Genomic DNA, 22,633 nt, shown 5'->3' with positions numbered 1-22,633 from the left:
TTGTTTGTCTGGGGTAAAATAATAATAATACATTTTATTTAAGACAGAGAAATTGAGGAGTTTCTCAGAAACCTGCAAGAGCCGAGGCAGTACAGATAGGGAGGCAAATTTAGGGGGAACAATTTAGTCCAAGCAAAAGAAAACATCTAATTTCTATGAAGGCGTTTTGCTTTCACGTGGTAATAAAGAGCAACAGAATCCTGAAGAAGAATGAAAAACAGGAGGGGGCCAATTCTGCCAGGGCGTCCAAAAAATAAGGATAAAAACTAACTAAAAACTAATTTCTTGCCATTCAAAACTACTTAAAATAAAATAAAGGAAAGTTTAATTTTATTATTTTATTAGTTATTTTTATTTTTGGGCTTTTATTCATTTATTTAGAGATAGGATAGTGGATAGAGTTAGAGACAGAGAGAGAGTTGGGAACGACTTACTAATTCAGGACGGAGGTCCCTTCATGACATCACAAAGGGCAGTAGCCCCTCCCCCAGGAGGGTGACACTCCCACAGCTGGGTGTTTGTTCTGCCCTCTCAGTCTGCCTTCTCACCGTAAACAATAGGACATGGAGCGAGAAAGACTGGAGTACACCCAAGCCCTTCCAGAGAGGGGGCGTGGTCAGACACAGCTCATTTACATATTTAAAGGTACAGACACAGAAACAGCCTGTTCTAAGCAGGGCTGAAATAGAGGGGTTTATAGGCATGATCAAATACAGGATCAGAGTGGATTTAGAACAAGAAACTTCACACAGATGTTTTGAGAAGCTCTGAGACTTATTTAAACTGTTTGAAGAGGAGGAGGATATGTGACCTTTAATTCTTACACCATAGCTCCTGGTAGGTGTGACATCCTTTGTAAATACAAAGTTGTCATGGTGAATACTTAATGAAGAAATGTGTGAATTTTGATTATTATGTATTTTGCTTCTGTTGTGTTTTTTCAATGCTGTATTTTCAGTTTTTAGAATTAATGGATTTTATAAGAATGTGCTTCGCTTTGGATATTTAAAGTCCTCATTGTTCATGTGAAAATGTATTTGCTGTGTGACCTGAAAATTATATATTAAGATGCTCCTGTTTGCTCAAGCTGTGTTTAAGCTTCATACCAATAAATGAACAGTGTGCACACCAAGAAATCGTCTTGAAGTTGTTTGTTTCAGTGGTTTCATCTTCTTCAGTTCTAAACTATCGGGAGGACGGAGCTAGAAATTTAAGCCTCGTCAGATCATAAGCATCTGACAATTATTAGAGTAAGTTATTTAGCAGAAATATTCGAGTTCAATAAACATAATTGAAAGAAATTAGCTCTTTAGACAGATTAACAACTTCACATACACTTTACTGCCTGGGTTTACAACTAGCACAGGCGGCATCTGCTGGTGAACTAAGAGTACTATAAGATGGCGTCCATAAACTGATTCATCATGTTGCAGAGTGCGATGAATTTATAATCTGCCGCTCTCCTCTCCGAACACACGCACGCTGGCAAACTGATCCTGTATGTATGAGTATTTTGTTCAGCCATTATACATCTACAATCATTTTTAAACAATACAGACAGTTCAAACAGAGTCAACAGTCATGTGTTATGTAGCGACTGAAAAGGAAAAGGCAGAAGCAAAAAGCTTGAGATGCCTACATCATCAACACGCAGGAGGAGCGTGAGCAATTAACAGGAAGGCCACCTACTGTCTGAGCCTTTTATACACTTACTGTGTCAGGAAGAATAAGAACATTTCACATATGCACTCTGGATTATATCTAGTGGTTAGTTTCCCATTCGTCTTCCAGTAAGTATGCAAAATGTATGTACCTTATTGTAAAGTGTTACCCATGTATATTGTGACCAAGGGGCAACCTCCGGTCTCGAAAAATGAAGCCTATGCGGAAGTACAAAAAACTGCAGTTCCTCGAGGTTCCGCTTGAGGCTGGCTGCAGAAACGCCGGAAGTGCCATAAGCCCACAGCCAAAAAAGCCCGTTTTTACCACAGGAATCAACATGTTTACAGCCTGGTTCAAAAAACGAGATATATCTGAGAAGTTGACGGCCCCTTCTCCTCACACTGTGGGGGGGGGTGAATTTTTTTATAACTCATCGGATTTTATTCTATTAAGGAAAACGACTATGCCCATATTTGGTTGTGTCAGATTTGATTGACAGCTCTGCGCGCTGCATCTGTCTGTCAGGTCAGCAGGTCAGGAGGCTAACAGCTTGATCCGTCTGATTTCTCCTCTTTCTTACTTCGTTTGGAGAGTTTTTTAACACATATCTGACAACATACACGGCTTGCTGTGCGGTTAACAGACCATCCAACAAGTTGATGCTTCAGTTTTCTTCGGTAAGTGATATAGTAGTGTTATATTTACTGCTTACTCATGTGTTTATATTTACGGACCTAGCTTGTTTAGCGTTAGCTTGTAAACCAGTCGGCTAACTGTGTAGCTCATTATTTACATTATTTATATTATTTACATTATTTACATTATTTACATTATTTATATTATTTACATTATTTACATTATTTATATTATTTACATTATTTACATTATTTACGGTCAATGGTTTAGAAATGTTTGTTGTTAAGATGTTGTTGTTGAAAATAATGAGTTTGTGTGATGTTAGAAGCTAAAGGTTCACCTCGGTGGTTATCTGATGTTATGATGAATGTTATACTCCACGTAAATGTGGACATTAAAAAACAAACTTTGTGTAGTAATTATCCGTCAGTAACATAAACTGAACTGAACCTAATGTGCTGTCTTAAGATTTGAGCAAACTGTTAACAACTTTAAAAAACTTCACTTTGTAAGAGCATCTGTAACCATTAAGAACTATATTAATAACCATATTAATTTTCAATGAACTCATACACAGAATATAGCTGTAGAAATATAAAATATAAATAACATGGAATGAAAATAAGATTTAAAGCACATAGATATAAAGTATAAGAAATAGTTTGAAGAGTACAGCCATGTACTGAGCTCATGTTAATAATAAATGAGTTACTGTATGTTCTGTACTAAAGCACAGAGAGTTGGGACCTGTTACTGATTTAAATAATTCAGGTAATATTTGTTTCATGTTAAGAGTACACAGTACTATCCACAATAAATTGCTTAATTTTTCCTCACAAAATCTGAGACAATTTAATGTGGAATATCATTGTGTGAGTGAGAGATGATGATTACAATAATGTTTATCTTCTTAACTTTGAATAGATGTTGATTACCTGAATACTGGACCTTTGTTGTCTGGGTAGTACACTGTTGAATTTATAAATGTGTTCTTACACACAGATGAATACAGAAAAATAGATGAGAACAAACAAAATGATTTAATGAATAACTGATATTTTCTCTCTTTCTTTGTCATCCTGAAGACCTCGCACTAAAAGTCCATGTTCTCCTGGATCCATGTCACATGCTCGAGCTTCTTCTGAATGACTTTTCAACAGTCAAAGTTTTGCTGAGAGAAGATGGCCAGCAGATAAGACAGCAGTACATGAAGGAGCTCCACAGGCTTCAGGAGGAAGAGGAGGGTTTGCACCTTGGAAGACTGTATTCATGCTGTTCAAATAAAACTAGATCTCCTCCAAACAACTTGCAATCAAACTATTTTCTTCCCATTTTAAAACCCTTTGTCCAGTTTAGATGGGAGAAGTTGATATTATGTGATATTGATCTGGGAAGACTACATTTCTAAATCATTTTTAACTGTGTTTTTATTCACAAGTTATTGATCTTATTTACTCTCCACGTATCTTGATTTAAGAATGGGGCTGTGTTTAAGGGCAAATTTTTGCAATGACTCTGTTCCATCCCACTTTCAGAAATGAACTGCATTAGTATTTATCAAAAGAGTAAGAAGTTGTGTAAAAGTAGACTTCCTTCCCTAAGCTATTGAGTTGAGCATTAATCTGAAATGTATACTCATAAGTAGACATAAAAGAGTGCATTTATATAGAAATATTTATTTAATCTGAAAAACAACATTAAAAAAAGTCTGTTTTTACAGCAGAGATGAACATGTTTACAGCTTGGTACAAAACAAACAAATAGGTGTGATTAGCTCATGTCTCGATGGACACACACTGTACAGGGGGGGGGGGGTGAATGTTTTGATGAAGGATAAGAGTTATTCACAATAAGGCGTGTAGCTGACCAGCTTGACAGGTGGGCGCGGTGTAACGGTTTGTCAAAAGGCTTAAAACATGCCTCAGCTCTCAGCCTGTGGGTGACATCACTCAGGCCATCCGGGGGAGACCTCCCTCACAGCGAGCTGTTGAAGAGAAGCAACTGAAGTCCACCCCAGAAGAACCAACAAATGCAGATGTTGTTGAGGCTCAGGTTTCTTCCTCTGTCTCTGCAGCTCTCTGGGCACCTCGACGGACAAGTCACCAATAATCCACACTGTGTCTATAAGAGAAATACAAAGGTGTTCAATTAATGCCTCAGACAACACAAAATGTACAGTTAACTACATGTGACAGCTCAGGCTGTTTTTTTGTTATGAGCAACATCTGCAGGAATAATATTGAACAAGGTAGCTGCAGCTCATCATAATAGATGCCAGTCTTAAACACTATTTTTTCGAATACTTAAAGTTTTTGGTGTGAAGCTGACACTGTCCACAGACTCCATGACTTCACAGGGTTCAATAGAAAACAAATGTCTTATAATAAATACTAAATAATTATTTTTCAATTGTCATGTTCACCTCATCGCTGTTGACATCAGTAAATATAAGACTCAGACATTCCTCTTTTTGTCAGAACAGTAACATGAACTGTATGCTTTGTAATATTGATTTCTTCTGGATGTCTCATATTTATTTACAGTTTATGGATAAAACTTTGTTAATGTATTTCTCTGTTAACACTGACAAAGTCTAACTTCTCTAACAAATAACTCATAAACATAATTGTATATTTAAAAAAGTGTAGTTTTAAGACTTTAATTAAATATTTGTGTTGAATATAATTCGTTTTAACTGTGTTGTAGAAAAGTTAAATGTTAACTTACTGTTTGTAGAGTTTTCTCAGGACGAGCAGGAATAGGGGATGATAGCAGCCTAGCTGTTAGCTATGCTGTCAAGTGGACTGCTAACGTCGAGCTGAATGGGCGGAGTTAAGTCCCGCCGGTCCTTACTGCTGTCGTTAGGTTGATCCGAAGTTAGGTTGAGACTGCAAATCCAATATGGATGCGGCCGTCGATTGGACTCATTTTCTGCCTATGTCACAGACGGGTCAGGGTTCGTCCAGTAATATTTACAGTCTATGATTGTGACTTGTTGTATCTCTCCTGTTGATTTTCCATAACACACATTGTCTATATGCTGCATTCCTGTACTGACTCCGTCCCACTCCGGGCTCCGGCTCATCATTGATGGTGAATTGAAGTTTTGGGCTGAATCCTGGAATAAAAGGAAAACCGATGTTGAAAAACAAAAACCTCATACTCTGTCAGTGCAACAGGTTGATATTGACAGCATAAGACTTTCCCCAAAACACTTGTTTTTCGTTGTATATCTTCTTTTGAGTTATACATTATTCTCCTGCCTGTTTATTTTGGAGTCTGTGTGTGTGTGCCCCAACTGCTTGGGGCCCCAGACCAGTAGGGGCCCCTCAGGGCTCACTAATGTAAACCAAAGCAGTGCCCCAAAATGACAGTAGGAAACCTCCCTAAGGGGGCCCCATCTGACAGCACTCACTGTTGTTGCCCTGCTAAGTGTCACAAACATTATTGCTTTGAAAACCAAAATTTGTTTCTGAAAGTCAACAAAGTAAAATGAAGAGGAATAATCCCCAAGAGACTCTAGAATTACCACAGTGTGAGTGATGATGGAGGAATGTGGTCAGAGCCATTGACAGCTTGGTCGGAGGAAGGTTAATGATGATTCACGCTCCGTCGATAAACACATTTTAAAGTATTTTTTTAGTTGTTTAGATGAAATCAAACTGTGGTTTTCAGTTACTGATCATATTCGACTCATCCTGTATCAGTTCTGCTGAGTTTTGAATAATATTCATAAAGTTATTCATTAGTCGTGAATGTTAACGGCTAATGTACTGAATGTTAAGCTAGCGTCTCGCGCAATAGGAAACCCCATAGTCACTCCGAGCTGCATCATTACCGGTGACGTCATCATTGTCTCACGTTTAGCAGCTTTACTTTTGTCTCCAAATTGTTTGTAACTTTACAAACCGATCTATGTAGCCATTTATCCACGACCTATAGTTGTCATGGTAACAGTTGAATAAACAAACTAGACAACGGGCTGCAGACACTCAGGCTCCATCAAAATCTGGTAATATTACTGTACCTTTTGAGTCTGCGTGGTTCCTCATCTTCTCACAGCGTCTCTGCCGGCTTCCTCACCCTTTGTTTGTCAACAAATGCATGTGGTGTCAGAGGGGGAGGCGTGACCGTTTTTATGACACTGCAGTTGCACTCAGAGACCTCCTGATGGCGCCAAAGCGCATCAAAACTGACAACATTCAATGCTCTAAATCTCACGCATTGGGAGTGAGAGACACACATTTCAACCTGTTCACACGCTCACACGCCACACCTTGTATTTCTCATGCATAAATTACCAGGATAACGCCCACAAAATTGCGCCGCTATTTTTTTAACAGTGAAACAGATATGAATCAAGTGGGTTTCCCATAGAGATCAGAAGGAGCTTGCCACGCACCAGTTAATCAAAAAAAGAATATATATATAGCTACCCCAACAACCAATCAATAAATAGCATTGCTGTATCCGGGTAAGATTTAGATATTCCCGCTACAACAACGCCACATTCTGGTTACAAAGAAGACGCTCGCACTTTGATTCTGACGCTCGCTGAAGTACAGACTGATCGACGTGGGAGAGGACCGTTATATTTACAGTCTATGGAGAAGAGAACCATATGGTATTAATACAGTAAGTCATCTCATCATTTGATTTCTGTATGTTGGGGAATATTGTGTCCAGTCAGCTGGTAATCAGTAATATTAGCTTACAGTTTGACCAGAGTGTGTGAACTAGACAGCCAGTTGAATTCTTGCTAATTTCAGCAGCTATTCTGACACCTGTTTTTTAGTCCTAGATCAGGAGCCGTATTCACAAAGCTTTTCTCTTACCTCTGTAACCGACCTTTCTGGGTTCGTTGGACCGGATACACTTAATAAGAAAACAATAAACGGCACATAGGCGGGGAGCTTCTTTATCCACGGCTTCCACTTTATTACACACACACCTGTGTACCAGTGTAACAGGATAACAACAATAACAACTGCTTTATGGCAGCTACAGTAACTCTCGCGGGACACCTCACTCTAAAAGCGAGTGAGATATACAGTACATATAACAAACACAACAATCTGTCACAATCTGTGACATACGTCCCCCCCTCAACTTGAAACGTCCCCGTTTCACATAAAACATTGGCACAGGCACCCATGAGACAACAGGAAACCTCTCAAAACAGTCCCCTAGCAGAATTTAACCTGAGCATGAAAAAAACCCCTCTGTATCACAGTTGTCACCCAAATGTACTTGAACAGCAAAAATACATGAAAAAGAGGGAAACAAACACCAAGCATCAAACTCAGAACCTCACAAAATCCTGAAGACGTGAAGGTGGTCGCAGGACACGCCCCCTGCGTTCAGGCCCTGAAAACTCCCCATACAGACTGATGTCCACACCCCCAGCCAATTGTTGCTCAACCATTTGCGGCGACAACGGGAGTGGCGAAACCCCCAAAAGAGGAGATACTTTAAGGGTAGAAGGGGAACAGTCCCTGTAGGCACTGGTAAAGTATAACGTTTCAGCCTGTCATGGTGAACCACCTGAGTCCTCTCCAGAGAGTCCAGAGGGTTGCTGATGCGGTAAGTCAGTGCAGCCTCACCTCCAGACGCCAACGCCTCCATGACCCGGTATGGGCCCTTCCAATGTGGTGCCAGCTTCGTGAAGCTCTCAGTGGGATTATTCAACCACACCATCTCTCCCGCCTCATAGGCACGGTGGCAAACATCAGCGTCATAATACAGTTTTTTTCTCTCATGAGCCTCTGCAGCATTGAGCCTGGCGACTGAGAAAGCAGCCTTCAGTCCATCCACCATGGATGACACATACCATGGCAGAGATCCAGCCCCCCGAGAGTCTGAAACAACACCAGGCACAAGCACATCAGCAGGGACACGCGCCTCCCAACCATGCATACCACGGTCTGTTGTCGCCCCAACAGAGCCAAGGAAACGGGCCTGCGGGAAAGAGCGTCGAGCATTTTTATTGCTAGGGCCGTCCTTGTGCATAATGGTCCAGTTGAAAGGGTCCAACTCCAGCACCCAGCGACCCCTCCGTCCTGTGGGGTTATTATCAATGGCCATGTGCCTGAGCCTCAGCAATGGGCGATGATCAGTCACAATTGTAAAGGCAGACAGTCCCACATAATGTCTAAACTCATGCACAGCCCACACCACGGCCCACAGCTCCCACAGCTTCAAAGGTGGACCAGCGCTTCTGTGCATGCGTGAGAGCCTGGCTGGCATAGACAATCACCCTTTCCAAGCCGTCCACATCCTGTGCCAACACCGCCCCAACAGAGTCCTTAGATGCATCCGTATAGACTTTGAACGGGAGTGCAAAGCTGGGCAATGTGACCACTGGAGAAGATGTGAGCACCCGTTTAAGATATGTGAAAGCCGTCTCACACTCAGCAGTCCATTCAAAAGGCAAATTTTTCCCAGCAAAGCGGTTAAGTGGGGCTGCAAATTGTGACAAATTCTTCACAAATCGCCTGTAATATGAACAGAGACCCACAAAAGCTCTAACCTTAGAAGGAGAGCGGGGAGTTGGTCAGGAGTTCACCTTTTCGGTGTTCCAGGGATCAGGTTGGAGGCCCTGTCTGGAGACCACATGGCCCAGGAACACCACGTGATCCCTGGCAAAGTGGCACTTGCCAGGATTTAGCTTCAGGCCCGCAGACTTTATCCTGGTCAAGACCTCCTCCAGGTTGGCGAGGTGGTCCCTGAATGTGCGACTGTATATCAATATATCATCCAGATACACTATGCAGATGTGCCATGGCAGACCTCTGAGGATCAGCTCCATCATGCGCTGGAAGGTGGCTGGTGAATTAGTCGGACCCATCGGCATGGCCCTCCATTGGTACAAGCCACGGCCAGAGGCGGAGAGGGCGTCGAGGCTGTCATCAACATCACTCAATTACAGGGGGGAACAAGTGGTGTCACATCAGTCTCCTGAACTGGGTAGAATTCACCCAAGTGAAGACCCTGTTTAAGCTCAAAAGCTCTACCAGTGGGCTTGAGGACACGAGCCACAGTCACACCATCTTTCACCCTGGTCACTGTGTGAGCTACCACCAGTCCAGTCATCTCAGGAATGTTGGGCTCCAAATAGCCGTCAAGGCCTGCAGTGGGAACGCTGGCCCCCGTGGGGTAACGGACGTTGCCTGGCACCAAGGCTTCGCTCAAGCGGGGAATGGTCACCACATCAGCTCGGGACACATTACAGCAGCCAGGTACAAGCGTATCCAGCATTTGTTCATTTACTGCACGAGAGTCAATGTAATTCTTCCTCAGGGGCGTGCTCCGCAGGGCAGGGACAGACATGCGAATGCTCTCACTGATCAATGACACAGTGGCCCCAGAGTCCACCAGCACAGCCACTTCAGTTCCTTCAACCACCCCCCTTACATAAGAAGTGGGGCGGTCTAAAGTTTGACTGGCATCCCCACTCACCACAGGTGCAGCTGCAGCGTCCCCTTGAAGGTGAGCGGAACAATTGCTCTCGTCTATCATTTTTCCCAGCTCTCAGTCTTTGATTTTCATCACAAATCTCTTTCATTTCCATCCTCATGAAGCACATCTCATCTGTCAATTTATTTACAGCTCGCTGCAGATTATCCGTCACTGACACAGACTGCACAGTTGAAGTTCCTACAGGTAGCTGGGTGACCAGATAGGTACTCACACATTCTCTCTGGCATTTTCCCAACGCTTCGCAATGGTCAAAGCTTCCTCCAAATCCGTAGCACCCTGCTCAAGACACTTGGCTTTCAGCACCGGATCCAGGCCAGCAAGGAAGCGACGAAACTTCTCCTCTCTCCGTGCAACGGCCCCATAATCCGGGAACGCCTCCGCGACGAGCCGGCTCACATCAGCTGCATACAAGTCCAAGGTCTCCCCGGGAGCTCATGCTCGAGCAGATAAGTTAGCTCTGAAGCGGTCCATATACTGTCTCTGCCCAAAAGCTATCCCCAATCTCTCTTTAACAGCAGCATAGTCCGACTTAACTGCTTCAGGAAGGCTGTCCCACAGCAGAAACGCCGATTTGCACAGTCGGGTGGGGAGGATGGCCACCAGCTCATCATTATAGTCGCTGCCGCAGCCCAGGGCCGCTCTGACCGCCACCTCCAACTGTCTCACCCAGCCAAGGAAACTCTGGTTTCCATCGCCGGCAAAAGGAGTAGGCAGGTCAACACAAACTTCTCTGCCGGGCGAACTGCCGGTAATTCTCCCCGTGCCGGGTTTCAAAGGGTCGTCATAACCGCACCACATGTCCGTTACTTAGTAACGTTACGCTGCTCAACAGGTTAGCGGGCTAGCTATACTGAGGAAGCTAAGCTAATGAACGGCAGCGTGAACGTAGACGGCACGGCAAAACAAAGATTAACCGGTAACCGACAGAAAGAACCACCGCTGCCACCAATGTAACAGAGCTTTCTGGGTTCGTCGGACCGGATACACTTAATGAGAAAACAATAAACGGCACATAGGCGGAGAGCTTCTTTATCTACGGCTTCCACTTTATTACACACAAACCTATGTACCGCAAACAGGATAACAACAACAACAACTGCTTTACAGCAGCTACGATAACTCTCTAGGGACACTTCTACATGCATTCGTACGCTGACACTTTGCATGAAAGTATTTTCATTTAATTATCGAATAGGCTATGCCTTTTCACATATAGGCTATCTAATTGTTGTTGCTGACGTGGGCTATTGAAACAGAAGCACAATTATTCCCTTGCAATTTGGATGTTTTTGTAAGTCACTCATGTGCCTAAAGATTCTTTGTGAATACGGGCCCTGGCCTAGTCATATTTTGAAATAGGCTGGACCATTTTTGTGCAGATACAGAAAATGAAATGTCAAATGCAAAGTCAATTTTAGTCAGTCGGCCACTTTTAATCATAATATTTCATTATATTTTATATCCTGGCCATGCATAGTATTAATAATAACTTTGTCTGTTTCAAAGATGTCAGGGAAGAGGCAAATGAGCATTCTTTCATGCTTCGCTCTGAAGGGTCAGCTCCCTAAAAAGGCAGCCAGGTCAGAGGAGGAGACTGTGGAGAAGGCAATAGTGGAGGCAGTAGATGAGGCAGTGGAGGAGACTGTGGAGGAGGCAGTGGAAGAAATGAAGGAGGAGGCAGTGGAGGAGACAGCTAGGGTGTCAGTAGGGGAAGAGTCAGTGAAAGAGATGGTGGAGGACACCATAGAGTAGACAGTGGAGAAGCCACTGGAAAAAGGGAAAAAGAGAGGAGTATGTGGAGCGACCACCTATAGGTGTTCCTTGAATGGTCAACCCAATGGCCATTCTTCACAATCGGAACTACCAGCTCCTACTACTGGTGCTCTATCTGCAGGCAAGAGAACTCCTGTGCCCATCAAGGCATGAGGGACGTAGGCAGGCATGTAGAAGGCAAGGGACATCGAACCAAAGAAACGGCTCTAAACTCAACTGCTGAGGGAAAATGGCAGTATTTACATACATGGATGCCCCTGCCATATTATTCACAACACTGCCAAACATGCAGGGCAGAGGTTTTTGGAAGTAAGTTCAAACATTTACACTTAATATTACCAATCTGTTAAGTCCAATGCCAAGTAAAAATGTTTGCTGTATAGTGTTGTAATAAATCTTTGATTTCATGTTTTGCAGATATCCGGATTTGATCCAGAGGATCTGACTGTGGATGTTGGGTACTGGTTCAAGGGCAGCACCAACCGTAAAGGTTACCTGGCAGGTTTGTGATTCAACCAGCTCTAGTGTTATAAAACAAAATGCATTGCAACATTTTTTATTTGTTTGCTATTGATGTTATATATATTTTACAGAATTTTGTGACTTCCATGGGAGCGAGTACATGGAAATGCTGCTGCACATTTCAGTGCGATGGTTAAGCCTGGTGGATGCATTTTCCAACCCCCTGACAGAAGTCTATCTCCTATCCTCCTGTCCTGCTGCCCAGTATGTCTGCCTATTTTTTCATTGGCGGATATGTCCTTTTTCGAGTAATACATGGAAATCTTTTATGAACTACAATTTTGCAGATGACGAAGTTCATCTTGAAACTGTGTGCAAGGTTCATGAAGCCGATAGCGCTACAGGGCCGACAAGTCCATGACATCCTCTACAATGACACTAAACCAACTGCCAGGTAATGCTTTCAAGTCTCATAAGGAGATAAACCTGTATGCTCATTGTCCAAAAATACACTTTTTTTGTGAAGATTGTTGTTATGAGTTGAGTGAGATCTCTGATGTGATGGAAAGGGCATAAAATGTACATGTAGTCTATGGGTAAAACCCATAGATATTGTTTGAACTACTTTTACTTAATGTGCTTTATCTCTTTCTTTTCTCTCTCTGATAGGAGAAAAGCTGAATGTTGGCTTCACCACCAGAGCTACCCTCAACAGGCTCCTTGAGGCTGGAGACATCACACCTCAGGAGGTGCAGCTATTGCAGCAGGCAGCACTGGCGTTTCTGATCTAACACCTACAATAAACAACATTAACCATAATCACACAAACACACACATCGCACACACACACACACACACACACACACACACACACACACACAGTCACACTTGAGAGCCCTGCAACATATTGAGGCTTTAACTTTTAATTCTTAAGAAATGAAGAAATGAAAGTCACATAACATCCTGCTGATAAGGAAAGTGTCACGCCTCTATCACGGACATTTAAAGCTGCTGCTGCACATCACGTCTTCCACACTAGAAAGCTGAACCTGGAGCGACTGTAACCAGAGAGCAACATCAAGAGGAAACATCTGCTCGACTAAGTCATCTTCAGAAAACGACTGAGAGGAAGAAACAGTAGAAAGATGAGGTGAGTATCTGACTTGCATACGAATGTTTACATGTTTCTAATTTATTAATTCCAAACCCTTTCCTTTTAGTCTTTTTCTTCCCTTTAGCTTCATTATTTTAGTGTTCATAAGTTTACTTTTCTCACTTTGTTGCTTTTGTGACTTTTTGTTTGTCTGGGGTAAAATAATAAAAATACATTTTATTTATAAGTTTCAATTTCAAGACACTGTACATTTGTTAAAAAGACAGAAGGATCAGAACAGTAAGGACAGACTAACAGACATTACAACATTACACACAAATCCTAAATAAAACAACATAAAGGTGCAGCGACAGATATACAGAACACACATCACAATCATAGATTAAAAGCTTATTTGGAGAGGTGAGTTTTGATTAGTGATTTGAATGTAGAAGGGTCAGTGCAGTGTTGAATGTGTGTAGGGAGTGAGTTTCCAGAGGGAGGGGGCAGCTATGGAGAAGGCTCTGTCCCCCCGGGTTCGTCGCTTGGTTCTAAGTGGGGGAGACAGGAGGTTGGCTTTTAAAGAATGGAGGCTGCGTGCAGGAGTGTGAGGGTGAACTGTGAGATAGGAGGGGACCTGGTGGTTAAGGGCTTTATGTGTAAGGAGCAGGATTTTGAATCGGATACGGTACGAGACAGGGAACCAGTGGAGATATGTAGGACAGGGGTGAGGGGTTCACTGGATCGGGTGTGGGTGAGACGGGGTGCAGCACAGTTCTGGATGTATTGGAGTTTATTAAGGACTTTGGATGATCATTTTTAGAAACAGAAGGGTATCACGTGTATCACATTAAGCTAATATTAATAAAAACAAGTTAAAGATGGATTTTGATAAACTGTTGTCTGTCGGTGAGGTAGGATTTTAACCAGGAAAGAGCAGTGCCAGTGAATTTGAGTGAGTGTTCTATGCTGGATAGAAGCACCGCATTCAAGCAAGGTCGGTTCACCCCTCTGCTCAAAAAACCAACACTAAACCCAGCCCAGGTTGAAAACTACAGACCGCTTTCTCTTCTGCCCTTTCTGTCAAAAATACTTGAGCGCACAGTCTTTAAGCAAGTCTCTGAGTTCCTGTCCAGAAACGATCTTTTTGACCCAAATCAGTCACGCTTTAAGCGGGGCCACTCTACTGAAACTGCACTACTGTCAGTAACAGAATCATCAGTCCTCAGTTCTATTACTGCTAGACCTGTCTGCTGCCTTTGACACAGTCAACCATCAAATCCTCCTATCCACGCTCTCTGAACTTGGCATCTCAGGATCTGCCCTCTGCTGGTTCGTGTCCTACCTCTCTGGGCGATCCAATAGAGCAGGGGTGTCCAAACTTTTTTTCTTGCGGGCCAAAATTGTCGTGTTAGAAACGCTCGCGGGCCACAGGTTTTTTTTTTTAAATATAGTTGAAAAAATAGTAAGGCTTTGTAGATCAGAATCAAAAGTAACCCTTTCATAAAAGGGAATCAAATATTTTGATTTCTTCGTTCTACTTTATTAGTTTTTTTCTCAGAGCCTGTAACATGGTTCATTTAGCTCAGGTCATTAAATGGTTAAACAACAGTCCGCTTGTTTGCAAAAACTTTGCATATGTTTTTTTTTCAAAGTTTGGACCCTTCAATGGATGAATGAACAGCACCTTCAACTCAATCTTTCAGAGACTGAGCTCCTTATCATCCCAGCCAGTCCCTCTATGCAACCACAGATCAATATCCAGCTTGGAACAACCAAACTCATGCCCACAAAGTCTGCCCGGAACCTGGGTTTCATGATCGATGACCAGCTAACTTTTAAGGTTCATGTAGCTTCGATTGCCCGGTCATGTCGATTTGCCCTGTACAACATCAGGAAGATCAGACCTTACCTGTCAGAACACGCTACACAGCTCCTGGTACAGGCTCTTGTGATATCACGCATCGATTATTGCAACTCTCTACTGGCAGGTCTTCCTACATGCACTATCAAACCTCTGCAAATGATACAAAATGCAGCAGCACGACTGGTCTTCAACCTTCCCAAAAGAGCACATGTCACTCCGCTGTTCATCTCCTTACACTGGCTCCCAGTTACTGCTCGCATCAAATTTAAAACTCGCTCGCTGCTCGCTTACAAAACAGCGACAAAAACGGCTCCTCCTTACTTTAACTCTCTCATCCAGGTCTACACTCCCTCCCCCCCACTACACTCTGCCAATAAAAGGCGTCTGATCCAACCTTCACAACAGGGTCCTAAGTCTCTGACTAGACTCTTCTCCTCTGTCGCCCCCCGGTGGTGGAATGAACTTCCAAACTCCATTTGATCTGCAGAGTCCCTCTGCACCTTTAAGAAAAAGCTAAAGACCCAGCTCTTTCATGAATACCTACTAACTTAATGATGATGGTTTCGATATCATTGATGATGACGGTTGTGACGATTGTTTTTGTTTGATAACGATGACTTATAAGATGGTTTCTATACTGATTAGAGCTCCCAAGAACTGCCGTCAATGTTGTGCTTTGCCTCTGGTCACTTCCTGTCAGCCCCTGTGTGTCCAATCAGACTCAAAGCTGATCGTTTGCTCTTACTGACATTGTTCCCTTTTTTCTAGATCCTTGCTTATGTTGTACTTACTCTCTGATGTACGTCGCTTTGGATAAAAGCGTCTGTTAAGTGAATTGTAGAATTTTAGAATTGTAGAATACTGTGGCTGATGGTGTCAGGGGCTGCAGTGAAGAGGTGGATTGTGTAATGGAAAATGGATTTTGCTGATGTGTTAAAATAAAACTGTGACAGTTGCTGAAATATCGCTGTTCAGATTGCACCATGCCCATATCCTGTTTACCCTCTGAGGCCTCTGCGTAAACCTGCAGCCATGCTTTGAAGGAGGGGGGTTGTGAAGATTTCCATGAGAGAAGGATCTTCCTGCGGGCAATCAAAGAGGCAAAAGCAATAACATTGTCCTGAGTGGTCGAGGTGACAAGGTCGTCAGGAGACCTCCCGAAAATAGCTATATGCAGGGATGGATTGATGTTTAGACCTAAAATGTCGGAGATGGGTTTAAGGAAGGATTGCCAATAATTAACTAATTTAGAACAGGACCAAAACATGTGAGTCAGGTTGCAAGGAGCCTGGGAGCATCTACCACAAGTTTCATCGATTGTATCTGGAAATATTCTGGAGAGTTTATATTTGCTGTAATGAAGTCTGTGGAGCACTTTAAACTGGATGAGAGACAGCCTAGCGCAGCTAGAAGATGAATTAACAGCCCCAAGAGCCTTTTTCCAGAAATCCTTAGAAAGGTTGATTTGTAGTTCGATTTCCCAAACTTCCTTGATCTTATTTACCGCGGACTCGTTCGTTGTGAACAGGAGGTCATAAAGGTAGGAAACCTGACTTTTGGGCAAGACTCTTGCCTTGAGTGCCAGATCAATGCCACTGGGGTTTGGGACTTGAGGGAATGCCGGTGAGTGGGTCCTAGCAAAATTACGGAGCTGAAAATACCGAAAAAGGTCGGAGCTATTTAAATTGAATGCAGAACGTAATTGTTCGAAACTGGCAAAAACATCATTAACGTATAAGTCACCCAGACAGCGCAGGCCATTCCAATCCTAGCTGGTATAAAAAGATGATTATTACAGATGGGCGTTGCTTTAGGGAGGGAAGGAGAGCAGGAGTCAGCCTCTAATCAGCACCAGCTGCACTGGGGTGAGATAAACCAAAGTATAATTTTGTGAACATTGGCTGTCAAATAGTAGCTGATAAAATTGGGTAGCCCAAGCCCTCCCACTGACCTGCTCCTCTGGAGTAAAGTTTTACCTGTTCTCGCAAATAAAAGAAGAAATAATGTTGTTTATAGATTTAATAAAGGATATATTCCTTATAATTATATCTCCCCCCCCCCCCCCCCCCCCCTTTTGATCCCTTTGAACCCTCAGACCAACTTTAAAGCAACTGATAACGGCTCAATGCGAACAACAGTGAGGAGAGCGGACAGCCTTGCCTAGTGCTGCGAAAAAGAGGAAATGGTTCTGAACGCTGTGTGTTTGTACACACAGATGCGTAGGGGGAGGAGCAGAGTAGCTTAATCCAGGAGATGAAGCTGGCACTAAAACCGAACTATTGCAGTGAAAAAGAGATAAGCCCACTCCACCCTGTTAAAGGCCTTCTCTGCTTCGAGAGATATTACAGCTTCAGGTTCCGTAGAAGAGGACAGGGTGTGAATGATACCGAGAAGCCTTCTGACATTAGAAAAAGAGTGCCTCCCTTTATGAATCCTGTCTGATCTTCTGAGATTACTGTGGGCATAATAGACTCCAGGCGACGGGCTAGGACCTTAGCTAGAATTTTAACGTCAACAGAAAGGAGTGAAATTGGGCGATAGGATGCACAGCTTGCTGTGTCCTTGTCTTTCTTGTGAATGAGAGATATAGAAGCTTGCATGAGTGTGGGTGGCAAGGTGGCATGATTGGTTAAACATTTCAAGTAGGAGTGGAGCAAGCAGGTCAGAAAACGTGTCTGGGTGATCTGGTTGGAAGCCAATCTGGCCTTTAGTTGGTGGGCCAGAAGGCGACCCGCCTTGTCAGCATGTTCGTACATAGACCCACGAGAGCGGAGGAGGAGACATTCAGCTTCTGTAGTGAGAAGAAGGTCAAGCTCTGTATGGAGTCCTAGCCTTTCTTTGTACAAGTCAGGTGTTTGGGAAGTCGACAGTAAAACATCAAGGTTAGCTATAGATTTTTCTAATTCCCTCTGATCGTTGGAATAACAATTTATTCTATGATGATTTATCTAATTGTTTCTCTAACTTAGGCAAAACAATGGACACCCACCTCTCCCACAGGGAATCGTACAAAGGGGCAGAGGGGAGGCGGAAAAACGGATACATAATACTAACCAAAGAAGAAGAAAACACAGGAAGAAGGGGCTGCAGACTAAAAAATAAGACAAAACAGACAATTGCCAGTTACTTTTGAGTAATTATAAAAACATAAACGGTCATCCACCAGCATATTTGACCCTGTTACTCAGACGGCCCAGTGTGTGCAGGTCAGACCACCACAGCAGTCACAATCTACCCATCTGTCAGACCACCGACAAACAAACAACGTCTTTTAACCGTTTAAAGGTTTACTGAACTCTCCTGATCATAATAATTCATCAAACTGAGTCCCAACGGTTTAAATCCAATAAAAGATTTAATCCAAACACATTAGATCCACATTAGGAGCAAAGTGTACCAATCCAACCCTAAAGGTTGGAGCGAGACAAATCGCAGTCCGTTGATTGGTTAAAAGAACCGCCACTTTCCGTCTGACAGCAGTAATAAAGGACAAACAGAAAACGTGCCATGTTTAAATATCCTTGGAGGTGCAGACCACTGACCGGACCGCTAGGTGGAAATGAGGTTTTTGACTTGTGAGCCATTCTGTTGTCACTGTGCAGAATGTGGTTTGACATTATGCTGCTGCAATAAACAAGGCCTTCCCAGAAAAGAGGTTTTCTATTTGGCAGCATATGTTGCTCCAAAACCTTTATGTATGGTTCAGCATTCATGGAGCCTTGACAGATGTGCAGTTTACCCATGCACCCCTATACCATCACAGGTGCTGTTTTTTTTATCTGAGCGCTGATAACAAGCCAGATGGTCCCTCTCCTCTTTAGCCCCGGAGGATGCAGCGTCCATTTTTTCTAAAAAGATTTCAAATTGTGAATTGTCAGAACTCAGGACAGTGTTCCACTTCGACTTAGTCCATTTTAAACGACCTCAGGCCCAAGGAAATCCAGCAATGTTTCTGGATCTGGTTTATATACAGCTTGCTCTCTGTATGGTAGAGTTTCAGCTAACGTTGTGAATCCAGAGATGAGCTGTGTTCACAGACTATGTCTCCTGGAGGTGTTCCTGAGCCCATGCAGTGATGTCCACCAAATAATTTAGTCGGTTTTTTATTTATCTGAGAAGTTTACTTAATTATCTGACTATATAATAGGGTAATAAAAGTGATTGACAACTCAGGTTTAGAAGAGTAGAGGAGAAATTGCGAGACAAGACATAACAAACAAGAACACAAGAATCAAAAATAGCTGCTGATGTGTTTAAATGTTTGTTTTTTATTCTCCATCAGTGCTGCTCAGAGTCAAACCACACTGGAGTCCCTGCAGTGCCACTTCACCTGGGACCTGGACCGCAGCAGGCCGAAACTTTTACTTCTGAAAGACAAAATGGAGGACTTCAGCACAGAGAAGGGAAATAGATGGCTGGGCCACATTTACAACCTGTGGGGGTTCATTCAGTATAAACTGGGGTTAAATGAAGAGGCTAACAGTTTGTTCCAGAAGGCTGCAGAGACCCTCAACAAGCTGAGAGACGCAGATGAGGGTCCTTGGTTAGTGGTGAACTACGGGAACCTGGCCTGGCTGCACCACCACCTGGGAGATCTAGAGGAGAGTCAGGCTTACCTGTCAAAGGTTGATGCCCTGATGGAAAAATACCCATCTCCATCCCAGGACGACCTCCATCCAGAGATCTGCGCTGAAAAGGCCTGGACCCTGATGTTCTTCGGAGAGGACATGATTCTGGTTGTTGATTACTACGAGAAAGCTGCCAGGATGCAGGCGGACATGGTGGATTGGAACACCAGCTATGTCATATGGTTAAAGAACGCCCAAAACTTCAGTGACCCAATGCTGGACCCTGACCTCTTGGAGAAAATGAGACAAGCCAAGGAACGGGATCCAGAGAACTTGTACCTCGCTGCACTCTACCTTGACCAACGTGCTGATGAAGGAGAAAACATTCGAGATGAAGTCCGTGAGTTGGCTGGAAATGTGAGCACTCTGTGCTGCAGTAGCAGTGGCATGTGGGCCTTACTAAACCTTTACATAAAATACATATCAGTTGATGAGGCCGTTGATTTGGCAGAGGAAGTTCTGAAAGAACATCCAGATGTGCATTATCTGAAGAGATTAGTTGCGTTCTGCTACAGATGGAGGATCGTTTATAAAAGGAGAGATTACCCTGATCCAGAACAAAGCATGATGGACAGAGCAATCGCTCTCCACGAGGAGCTGCTCTCTCTTTACCCTCACACTCCACTCAAAAAGGAAATTGACCTCGCAATTATCTATGCAATGTCACGTCACAGCAAGGCCAAAGCTGAGCAGATATTTCAGAAACTGCTCGAAAATGAACCTGCAGAACCTTCAGACAAACAGATGCTTTACAACAAATATGCACATCATTTATTCTTTCATCAAAATGACTCCCACAGGTCGATACAGTATCACATGAAGGCAGCAGCAATACCAGAAAAATCTTCCTTCCGTGAGAACAGCATCAGAATCTTGGAGAGGAATAAACAAAGACGCATAATGTGCAGAGAAATTGAGGAGTTTTTCGGAAACCTGCAAGAGCCAAGGCAGTAAAGATAGGGAGGCAAATTTAGGGGGAACAATTTTGTCCAAGCAAAAGAAAACAACAACTAATTTAAAAGAATCCTGGAGAAGAATGAAAAACAGGAGGGGGCCAATTCTGCCAGGGCGTCCAAAAAATAAGGATAAAAACTAACTAAAAACTAATTTCTTGTCATTCAAAACTATTTGAATTAAATTAAAGGAAGGTTTATTTTTATTATTGTAACAGCCGACCTGCGGGGGTACTCAGACTTTGGAAGGTCCCCTCACAGGGGTCAAATAAATGACCAGTTAAAAATGAAACACAGAAACACATTTAAAGAGAAAAGGTGCCAAGGTTTATTAAATTAACTAACATAAAATTCATGAGTCACCATAAGATAATTGGCGCATATTTCAATGTCTTACAGGCGGAAGTATGGCTTTGAGTATTTTGATGCTTTACTGAGGAGGAATTCAGTGTCACACTTCTACAGCAAGGGAGTAAAAAGACTCCTTGTCACACAATATCACTGCAACTTAATCACACTATGTATAAGCATGCAATATCACTGCAACTTCAACTATAATCACACTATGTATGAGCATGCAATATCACTGCAACTTCAGCTATAATCACACTATGTATGAGCATGCAATATCACTGCAACTTCAACTATAATCACACTATGTATAAGCATGCAATATCACTGCAACTTCAACTATAATCACACTATGTATGAGCATGCAATATCACTGCAACTTCAACTATAATCACATTATGTATGAGCATGCAATATCACTGCAACTTCAACTATAATCACATTATGTATGAGCATGCAATATCACTGCAACTTCAACTATAATCACACTATGTATAAGCATGCAATATCACTGCAACTTCAACTATAATCACATTATGTATGAGCATGCAATATCACTGCAACTTCAACTATAATCACATTATGTATGAGCATGCAATATCACTGCAACTTCAACTATAATCACATTATGTATAAGCATGCAATATCACTGCAACTGCCCTCGCAACCAAAATTACCTTGACCCTCCCTGATGGTCCGCCCTGACGCTGTGCTGGGGAAATGGTGATAATTAAAACAAACAAGACGAAAAACAAAAAATAAACTAGTCAGCCTACTGAGGCAACCCCATAGATCTGTTGCCTCAAATACTGGCTCATAATGCCAGGCGGACTAGAAACAAAATACCGAAACAAAAATCAACACCGAAGAAAACAAACAAAACCCACACAGTAAGAGCAGCAGAGGAAATCTGCCAGGCTCCCTGAAACAAAGAAAATAGAAGCATTAGTTGGTCACATTAATACATTTCCCTAATCCCAAAATAAACATAATACAAAAACATATCCTCAACATCAATTACACAGTGGCCATAGCTTTATTAGACAAAAAAATACATATCGCTGTGCGTACCTGGTGTGCTGGGCCCAAACCTTCCCAGCAACCCCCTGCCAAGTACAACGCCCGGCAACTTTGCTAAAAATGGAGGACAGGGCATAAGTACACGACTTTATAACCATTTAAGTAAAACTAAATTAAAACCACATTCAAAACTTGTCTCACCGATCGCCAGCTCCGCTACACACCAGAGACACTCACTTGGCGATCAGCCCCTGAAGTCACACCTGATGTGTCCGAACGTTCTGACCAAATGACAACTGGAAACATTATAGTTCTGGTATTAATACCTTCTCTTTATAAAACTTGAAACACAAAACAAAACAAAGCATGTTTCCTTACCAGTTTTCCCAGACGCAAACAAACAAAACAGCCAGCATGGATGAGGGTGTACACCGTCCCTCTCCTTCCGGGTGGGAACAAAAACACTGCCTCTCTGTTCCTACCCCCCCTTTATACCCTCATGGAGAATAGCAGCGTCTCAGGTGCCACCAGTTACAATCATTTTCTTAATTATTAGTATTTTTGGGCTTTTATGCATTTATTTAGAGATAGGACAGTGGATAGAGTTAGAAACAGGGGATAGAAAGAGAGAGAATTGGGAACGACTTACTAATCAGTGTTTCCCCTAGGTTTACAGCGTTGGGGGGTGAGGACAAGCAGAAATGCCGAC

General features: G+C 42.8%; 1 protein-coding gene and 2 long non-coding RNA genes across 3 annotated transcripts; 2 read left to right on the top strand and 1 right to left on the bottom strand.

Moving 5' to 3' along the window:
- Nucleotides 1-1,866: 1,866 nt before the first annotated feature.
- LOC136179389 (uncharacterized) lies at nt 1,867-4,020 on the top strand. Its single transcript, XR_010666513.1, has 2 exons — nt 1,867-2,339; nt 3,384-4,020. It is a non-coding gene; the product is annotated as an uncharacterized lncRNA (long non-coding RNA).
- LOC136179390 (uncharacterized) lies at nt 3,383-5,279 on the bottom strand. The gene is made up of 2 exons (XR_010666514.1): nt 5,026-5,279; nt 3,383-4,419 (listed from the first exon to the last, which is right to left on the bottom strand). It is a non-coding gene; the product is annotated as an uncharacterized lncRNA (long non-coding RNA).
- An 8,412-nt stretch (nt 5,280-13,691) lies between these two features.
- LOC136179466 (interferon-induced protein with tetratricopeptide repeats 1-like) lies at nt 13,692-21,117 on the top strand. Its single transcript, XM_065956296.1, has 3 exons — nt 13,692-13,793; nt 16,501-16,595; nt 19,255-21,117. The coding sequence occupies exons 1-3, from the start codon at nt 13,692-13,694 to the stop codon at nt 20,552-20,554; spliced, it is 1,497 nt and encodes a 498-aa protein (XP_065812368.1). The 3' UTR covers nt 20,555-21,117.
- The last annotated feature ends 1,516 nt before the right edge of the window (nt 21,118-22,633 follow it).

The sequence above is a fragment of the Labrus bergylta genome, chromosome 6, assembly GCF_963930695.1.
Source record: "Labrus bergylta chromosome 6, fLabBer1.1, whole genome shotgun sequence".
NCBI lineage: Eukaryota > Metazoa > Chordata > Actinopteri > Labriformes > Labridae > Labrus > Labrus bergylta.
The sequence above is the reverse complement of the archived record's forward strand: the minus strand, read 5'-3'. Positions and strand labels throughout refer to the sequence as shown.